An 8,761-nucleotide genomic window follows, 5' to 3' on the forward strand; every position below is an offset into this window, starting at 1 on the left:
TACACCAACATAATCCAAATTAATGCAACATCTTAACTATAATAGTCACTAAAATAAGTAGCTCATCTCCCCCACAATCTTCATTCTAATATGTATATTTGGAACACATTGAATTGCCTCATGATCTCATTAATTTATTGAGAGTGAGGATTGCACTTAGACTCATCATAGAGCTCAACATTTCTTTCATTTGATGACTGAATTGGCCTGGCATTGTTCTGAAACTCTGGAGCAAGAGAAGATTTGATCAAAGCAACTTGCTCCTTGGAGACCTTCCTCACCTAAAAAAAGCATATGATAGTTCTGATCAGTTCAAAGTAATCCCAACTATTCATTTATATAGATAGAAAATTCACTAAGATGATGCATTTGTATTTTGATTTTCTCAAATTCAGAAGCATAAGATCAAATTGAGGGGATTTTGGAGGAATAAAACAACAACAACAAGCCTTTATCCCACTATGCGGGGCCGGCTACAAGAATCATTTTTCTCTATTGTGTCCTATTATGAGTCAAATTCTCATCTAAATCTAATAAATAAAAGGTCATTTCTAATATTTTCTAATCAAATTTGTTTAGATCTACATCTATCTTTCTTAACTTAAGTTAAATCTAATACATCTACTTTTCAACCGAGTCATTGGAAGGACACCGTTTTATGTGACCAAACCATTTATGGTGACTCTGTCTAATCTTCTAATCTTCCACTGAAGCTATTCCAACCTACTGTCGGATTTTGGAGAAATGAAAGTTGAACATTTTCTCTTTATATAACAAAAATTATGAAAATGCTATGGTTATAACCTAACAAGAAGAGAAATATGAGATGTTAAAAAAATAAAAAAAAATAAATTTGATATGTTAAAGATTAATTTGTTTGGAACAATTTTAAACCACTTTTTCCCCCTATTTTTAAAAGATTTTTTTACTAAAGTAGTCTTATAAAATAGTAAGAAAGTCTTCCCAAACGAAGCCTAAACTAGAAAATTCGGAAAAGAATGTAGGTTTTGATCTAATTTAGGTGAAAATAAGCTATTTTACTAGCTGAACTTCATAAAAAAAATGAAAAGACTATGATTTTTTTTTTTTTTTTGGAGGGGAGGAGAGGGGGAGGGTACTAATGTATAAAATGTTAAGAAATAAGAATAAGTTTGTGTAGTTTAATTCAGACAGTCAACAACAATGTGCTTAGCTCCTTATATCCTATTTGATAAAGAATTATTTCAACTTAGGCATCATTTAGGACAGCTTTTTTACTGCTTCTTAAAGCAGCTTTTTAGTACAAAAATTAAAATTTTTACACTAAAAAACTATTTTAAAAAACAGTAAGAAAGCCGTCCCAAACAAAACCTTAATCTCATATACACCGCAATAATTCATACTAAAAATCATAAAAACACAAAGAGAAAGAGATTACTATACATAACTTTATGGCTAATTATACCAACATGTACATTACCTTGCCAAGAATATACCATGTGACCTTCTCGGTACAAGGAGGGGTTGTGAGCGAGCCAACATATCTGAAGAACCTTCGACTATGGCGCTTCAATGACTTGGTTCGAATTGGACCAATTGGCACTTGAATCTCTTCATCCAGCGAGCAATGTTCCTTAGCCAATTGAGCCACCCAATCCTTCAACTATAAGCAGTGAACCATAAGAATGTAAGATATGCTCAAAATAAATATATATTTTTATCAGTTATAGCTTAGAGGATTTGTCTAACCTGATAGAGAAAAGGGTCAGTGTTACCAAAATCATATAGAATAGCTACAATTGCAACATTGCCATCTTCATCTTCACTCTCATGAACCATTTGAAGCTCCAATGGATATCTATCAAAACAAATCAAATGCAAATTAGTAATTAATTAATAACATTTTGTTAAGAAATAAATAGCGTCAAAGCAATCATTAAGGCTTCGTTTGGGGTTGATTTCTTGTTGCTTCTTAAAACAACTTTTTAGTACAAAATGTTTCATTTTTGTACTAGAAAGTTTCTTTAAAAATAGTAAGAAAGTCATCTCAAATGAAGCCTAAGTCTTCATTTGAGACGATTTTCTAATACAAAAATTTTTTAAAGCAGTTTTAAGAAGCAGTAAGAAAGCCGTCCCAAACGAGCCTTTTTAAAACAACATTTTAGTATACTAATTTTTGTACTAAAAAGATGTTTTAATGAGAAGTAAGAAAGTCGTCCCTAACAAAGCCTAAGTTTTCTCTTCCCATCTTGCAACAAGAGTCCCCCACTTTTCTCAAATTTCAACTGTACCCAAAAAAATAAAAAAAAATAAAAATATTTTTAGTAATTTTTAATGATATGAAAAACAAAATAATTTTATAAATCTGAAAACAAAAAGGTTATAAGCATCATCAATATCTAATTATTCTTAAGTGCTTCCTTAAAGAGAAAAAAAAATGTAAAACATGATCAATATGTGTTATGATATTTTCTTTTTTTTTTAATTAAAAGAAACTAATTGCTAAATGTTATCATTAACTTATGATTCATTGGTGTATAATTTGATTAAATAAAGGGTGTAAATTGCAAAAAAAAAACTAATTTAACTTAGTACTACATGAATGTGCTGAAAATTATTAAATTTATTTTGAGATTAGTGCAATACAAATTTATTATATACAACATTAATCTCAAAGCAAATTCATTAATTTCAAATCCATACTACATGAAGTATTATTGACAAATAATTAAGTTAATGGATCAATTTTGCAAAGCCCATTAACAAAAATTGAAATTTATATAAATAACCCTATGACATTTCCTATATTTACAGGAGGTATACCATACCATTACATTGAAGCCATTGTTAATAAGAGTGGCATTTGCATCAACATAAAGCCTACTGAGGTCATGCAATTTGGAGTTTAGAGTGGCATTATCCTGCAAAATGTTGATGGGAGATTGAATGGTTCCGCTGGAGCAAGATTTGTACTCAGCAGCGAGATTTCCCCATTTGGATGGGCCATTTCCAGCATAATTGAAGCTAACAAATCCTTCAAAAATATTTATAAAAAAATTAAAATTAGAAAAGAATATGACAAAAAATAATAGATGTAATTTAAATATAATTTAGAAAATTATATTTTTGCATATTTTGTTTGCCAATAAAATATTAATTTGTATTCGTGAATGAATCATTGGACATATAAATCATTTGAAAATGATTAGAACTAAGCCCTATTCAAAATGATTAAAACATACTTCAAATATGGTTCGAACAATTCATCATTCCTTCAAACAAGCACTATATGAGCTCTATCATGAACTCCGCTCCTTAACATATCGTCGGTGTCGTTAAGCCTGTAGCCAACAAGCTCCCTTTGCATGCAGTACTCGATCATATTGATGCCTTAACTCATTAACTTCATTGTGAACTCTTCTTGACCTTTATACACCATCAATCCAAATGCCTTCCCCAGTTAAGCTCCGTTTATACATAATTAGACTGTATAGATGTCTTCCCCTAACAAGTGTCATTGCAAACTCTTCTTTCTCCTTCGCATGCCATTCACCCCAATGCCTTCCCCTAATGAGCTCTCATCACATGTAGCTGGTTTCATCAAGGCCTTCTCAATTATTTTCATTCTGAAACCTTCCCTTAGCTCACTATGATTCAAACCAAGGTTCGAATTCAAATCATGCTCAAACCAATTTGAATTCAAATCAATTTCGAATGACTTCAACTTCAACAATCAATCCACAAATATAAGAAGTTGTTCCTCATTAGAGTAAATTTCGCCCAAAATAAATCTTGAGGCATGCTTATCAAAATAAACACAATGCACGGATATGCCAAATACATATATTATGAGGCATACAAAATCAAATTTTTTTATAAAAATATCTTGACATGTTTTGTATCAGATAAAGAAACAAATGATCAAATAAAAAAAATAATCAATACTAATTGCATGAAGATATCATGATATAAATCTATAAATAAATATAAAAATATTTTTTTGCAACAAATCAAGCAATCTACGCATATTATTCAGACTAACCGGTATGAGCCTCCACATGAAAAAGAAGAAGAGAAGCTAATCCCAAAGCTAAGAAAACCTCTTTGATAGCCATTATTTAAATTCTCCTATTGGCCTCTCCAACTCTCTCAAAACAATTTGTTTCTCCCTTCTCAATCTTCCCTTTTAAAAAGTAATGGGGGAAGAAGAAACCCTCTCAAAGACCTCCAAATAAGGTATAAATAGATATATATCAATGGAATCCAATGGTGTTTGTTTCTCTGCCCTCCTCTAATGATAGAGAAATGAGTAAATAAAGGGATTTTGAGGTGATTTAATGCTATTTTTAGTTCTATCTTCTATTTTTCTCTAACTACATGAATATAATTGTTTTTCTCGTGAATTATTCGATCGTAAAATATATATATTTTTCATTTATGCGATTTTACGATGACGAAAACGGTCGAAATAATAATTCTTCGACGTTAAATTCTCTCTCCTCTTCATAATAATAATTATTTTTTTAAAGAATTTGTTGTCCATTTGTTATAAAATAATCATACTCAGTGGTAAGGAACTAATTTAGCTTTGTTTGTTCAAACTAAGAAAGCCCCTTTCTCCCTATCACAAAATATTCTATTTTTACTGTTTTTTTATTGTGAAGATAAAATTAGTTTTAAGAAATAATATGCTATGATAAATCTAAAATAATAATATTTATTTTTAGTAATATCAATAGCATTTATTATAAAAAATATAAAACTAAAAGCTATTGAGAAAAAAATCTAAATGTTAAAAGGTAAATTATAGTGTTTAAATAAATTTTAAGTAAATAAACTAATTCAATAATAAATGCAAAGTTAAATTTTGTTAATTATGAAATATAATTGAAAAAGGATTCATGTAGAAAAAAGATTCAAGTAGCCGATCCCACGTAGTGGGATAAAGGCTTGATGTTGTTGTTGATGAAATATATTTGAAGAACTGACATAAAAAAAATGTGAGGAAATATGAATTTTAAAAAAGACCAATAATAATCACAAAAATAAATTAATAATTTTTGCTACTTTTTTTTTAAAATCTTTTGAGTTTAATTATCTTTCTTAGCTTTCTCATGCTGCTCCATTATCATAATAAATTAATTGATAACTTATACATATTTGGAAGCTTCAAAATATTAAGTTGGATCGAACGGCTCGATGAGACAAATCCAACAATCCTAAGATCACTTAATTTTAACATCATTAATGAACTTAAATGCTTGACAAATACTCTTTGATCGAGGGAACCAATATTGGTCATCAAATGAAGCACTCCGAATTTACTCTATATCTTTTTCATATTCATGGAGCATCTCACTCTCAAAATTTATAAATAGACATAATCTCCCTGCTGAGCCATGAAGGGGACCTTGGGAGTTGGGAGGCTAGGATCTTGGGCTATAGATCCAAGAGAGCTCTAAGGCATGAATCTTGAAGCACCACCGTTAACAAACCCTCATCGCCCAGCTGTCACCGTCAAAATTTTAATGGCAGACCATCGCCGAACATCCACCTAGCTACCACTCAGCTTGGCCATCGTTCTTGAACCTCTAATTGACCATTGTCTTCGAACCTCCATCCAGCTAGCAACACTAGGTCTCTGCTTGACCTCCACTACAAGAAAATCGTCAAGAAAATCGTCTATTACAAACGGATTTTTCCAGTGAAAATTGCTCATTTTTCAGGCAGATTTGGATGTTTTGGGTGAGTTTCTAACGTAAAATTTTCTACCTGCAAAAGTTGCGTACCAGCGAAAAAAAAAAAGCAACATAAAAAAAATATTTTGGCAACTATTTGAGAAAAAATGATGACAAAAACGCTAGAAAAAGAAGAAACCTGCTCGAGAACCCTCCGTGCGAGATGACAATGCCCACACACCGCCGACGCCTTGGCCCCACGGGGGCCGACCGAGTCTACTCCAACGCGCCAGTTGCCCACGGTCAACAAAATAAGATTTTATTTAGAATAAGGCTGATGTCTACCGCCTTGTATCCCCGCTCCATCTAGACCGACTGAGCTGCCACAAGCCCGATGTTGGCAGCTGGCATTAACACCTCATGAAGAGTTCAAACTTCTGTGCTCTTCGTCGGATAAATTGCTTCAAGACAACTACAACCATTATCTGCAAGAAAAAGTGTGTTTTATTGTTACATTTTTATATTTAAAAATTAGAATTATACAAAATTAAAGTTATCAATGTAATTTAAAATATAAAATAAGAATTCAAATTTAATAAGTAATTAAGATAAGTTATTTTATATCAATAATTAATTTAAAATAAGATATTTAATTAATAAATTAATTAAAATAAATGATAAAAATTACAATTAATAAAATAAAATATTAAAATTAATAAAAAAAATTAAATAGAATATGAAAAATGTTAACATTTTTATTTAAATAGGTAATTTAAATTAGTTAATATTATTAGTTTATTTCAAATAGTTTTAATTTATAAATTTAAGATTTTTTAAAAAAATTGTTAAAATTTGCGAAAAAGTAGCATAAATATTTCTTCCCAAATCCGTCGGAAAGGTTGTCAGAAATTTGCCATAAAATTAGTCGAAAATATTTCATCGTCATCTGTCGGAAATCCGCTAGAAAGCCGCTAAAAATTAATCAGTCAGTAATGAGTGATTTTCCTATAGTGCTCCATAGCCCGACTATAGTTCCTCTGACCTCCATCACCTCATTATGGTCCCCCCTTACCTCTGTCATTCGACTATAGTTATTCCGACCTCCATCACCCACCCACAATAGTCCTTTCGAGCACCGTCGTCTGACTATGATCCTTCAACCTTAATCATCTGACTATGGTCCTCTTAACATCCATCACCTGCCGACTACGATCCATCTGACCTCTGCCGCCTGCCGACTAGGGTCCTTTCGGCCTCCATCACCTGCCGACTACGATCCCTACGGCCACCCTTGCTTAACTACGACATGTTGACCTTGATTGCTTGATTAGGCTCCTCCCAACCTCCATTGCTCCCCGATTATTATTTTTCAACCTTAATCACCAAACTATGATCATGGTCTTTCTTACCTTCGTCGCTCGAATACAATCATTTGACATCCGTCTCTCAACTACAATCCTTCTAACCCTTGTTACCCGCTTACTTCGATCTTTCCGACCTTCGTCGTCTGTTGACTTTTGTCCTTCCGAACTCCTTCACTTGCTGACTATGGTCCCTCCTGCATCATTGCCCGACAATAGTACCTCCGACCTTTGTTATCTGTCAACTACAATCCTTCTAACCTCCATTGCCCGCCCACTGCAATCTCCCTAACATTCATCTCCCAAGGAAGGTCCCTTTGACATTTGTCGCCTGACAACAGACCCTTCGACCCCAATTGTAGGCTATGATCACTCCAATCAATATCGCCTTACAACAATCTCTCCAACCTCCATCTCTCGCCAACGGTCCCTCCGACATATATCCCCGACTAGGATTAGCTCAAATTTAAATTTGACTCGTTAACACATCAAATTTGCCTCTAGCAACTTATTAAGTCAAGCCTAAACCGACCCTAATGAATAAGATTTGATGGAAATAGGATTTATAAATATAATATGCCAACATAAATATTAGCACTATCAGCTCTGCCGCCCCACTAAGCAGTGGACTCACATATGAGCTCTTGCCACGAATCTCAAAGTGGTCCACTCTCAGCTTTAGTGGCAGCATGCCAAAGCCATTAGAGATATGAGAGAAAAGAGAATAATAGAGAAAGATTCCTTTCACATTTCGTATTTAATTAGTCATAGTGACATCAGCGCTTTATAATTTTCTTAATTTTTACTTAAGTATGTTTAGAATATTTAATATTACTTAATTAATATTTAAACTAATTTTAATTATCTTATTTTATGAGGAAATTTATATTTAAGAATAATTGAGATTACATCCAATTAATAACAAAATAATTATTAAATATATCTTAATTTAAGTTTAGTTATTTATTAATTTCAAATCAAAAATAAAATTTAAATAAGTCAACACATACATAACAAAATTAGATTAATTAGGATTAATAGGTTATTTGATTTGAAATCAAATAGGTAAAAAGTATTTGAAAGATATGGGTTTTGAAAATATTAATGTTTGATTTGAAGTAAAATAAATGCAGAGTAAAATCTTGAACTATTGGGAAATCATCTTTTAGTATAATTTCGATGTATTTGAAAATCGTTGAATTTGTTCAAGTTCCAAATACATTATAATTTATTTTCCATTATCACCCTAACCATCACATATATTTGTGCCAACCATTCCCCCCCCCCCCCCCCCACTGTTACATTCCTTATCTCCTTGGATTGCTCAAACCTGGCGATTAGGTGGCGGTCTAAGTCCATTTGATTTTGAGGATGTAATTCTCTTTATTTCGGTCAGATTGTTTGGTTCTGACATTTATTGTATTTCTCTGTTACCATCTTTTGATCTTGTGGTGTAATGCTCTTCATATCTAATAGAATTTTCTTTTGAAAAAAAAAATTCCTTGATAAGTTTTACTTTGATTTTTATTTATAAATAACACTAACATGGTCATAACTGCACTTTATTCTTCTTGAAAACATTGATTAAGACCTCATTTGAGAATTAATTAACTTTTTTTTTTATAAAAAAAGATTTAATTTGGAAATTAGGAGCATAGATTAAAGATAATGATTCATTATAAACATTAATTAATTTTTTAATAACAAGAAATCGTTTTCTACCCGCACTCAAAGTGGGGAGAT

General features: G+C 31.7%; 1 protein-coding gene across 1 annotated transcript; it reads right to left on the reverse strand.

Annotated features, from left to right (window-relative positions):
- Positions 1-4,094, reverse strand: LOC110106082 (alpha carbonic anhydrase 1, chloroplastic). Its single transcript, XM_020835863.2, has 6 exons — positions 4,022-4,094; positions 2,808-3,013; positions 2,209-2,264; positions 1,729-1,837; positions 1,460-1,642; positions 1-281 (listed from the first exon to the last, which is right to left on the reverse strand). The coding sequence occupies exons 1-6, from the start codon at positions 4,092-4,094 to the stop codon at positions 135-137; spliced, it is 774 nt and encodes a 257-aa protein (XP_020691522.1). The 3' UTR covers positions 1-134.
- Between the last annotated feature and the right edge of the window lie 4,667 nt (positions 4,095-8,761).

The sequence above is a fragment of the Dendrobium catenatum genome, unplaced genomic scaffold (assembly GCF_001605985.2).
Source record: "Dendrobium catenatum unplaced genomic scaffold, ASM160598v2 fragScaff_scaffold_1608, whole genome shotgun sequence".
NCBI lineage: Eukaryota > Viridiplantae > Streptophyta > Magnoliopsida > Asparagales > Orchidaceae > Dendrobium > Dendrobium catenatum.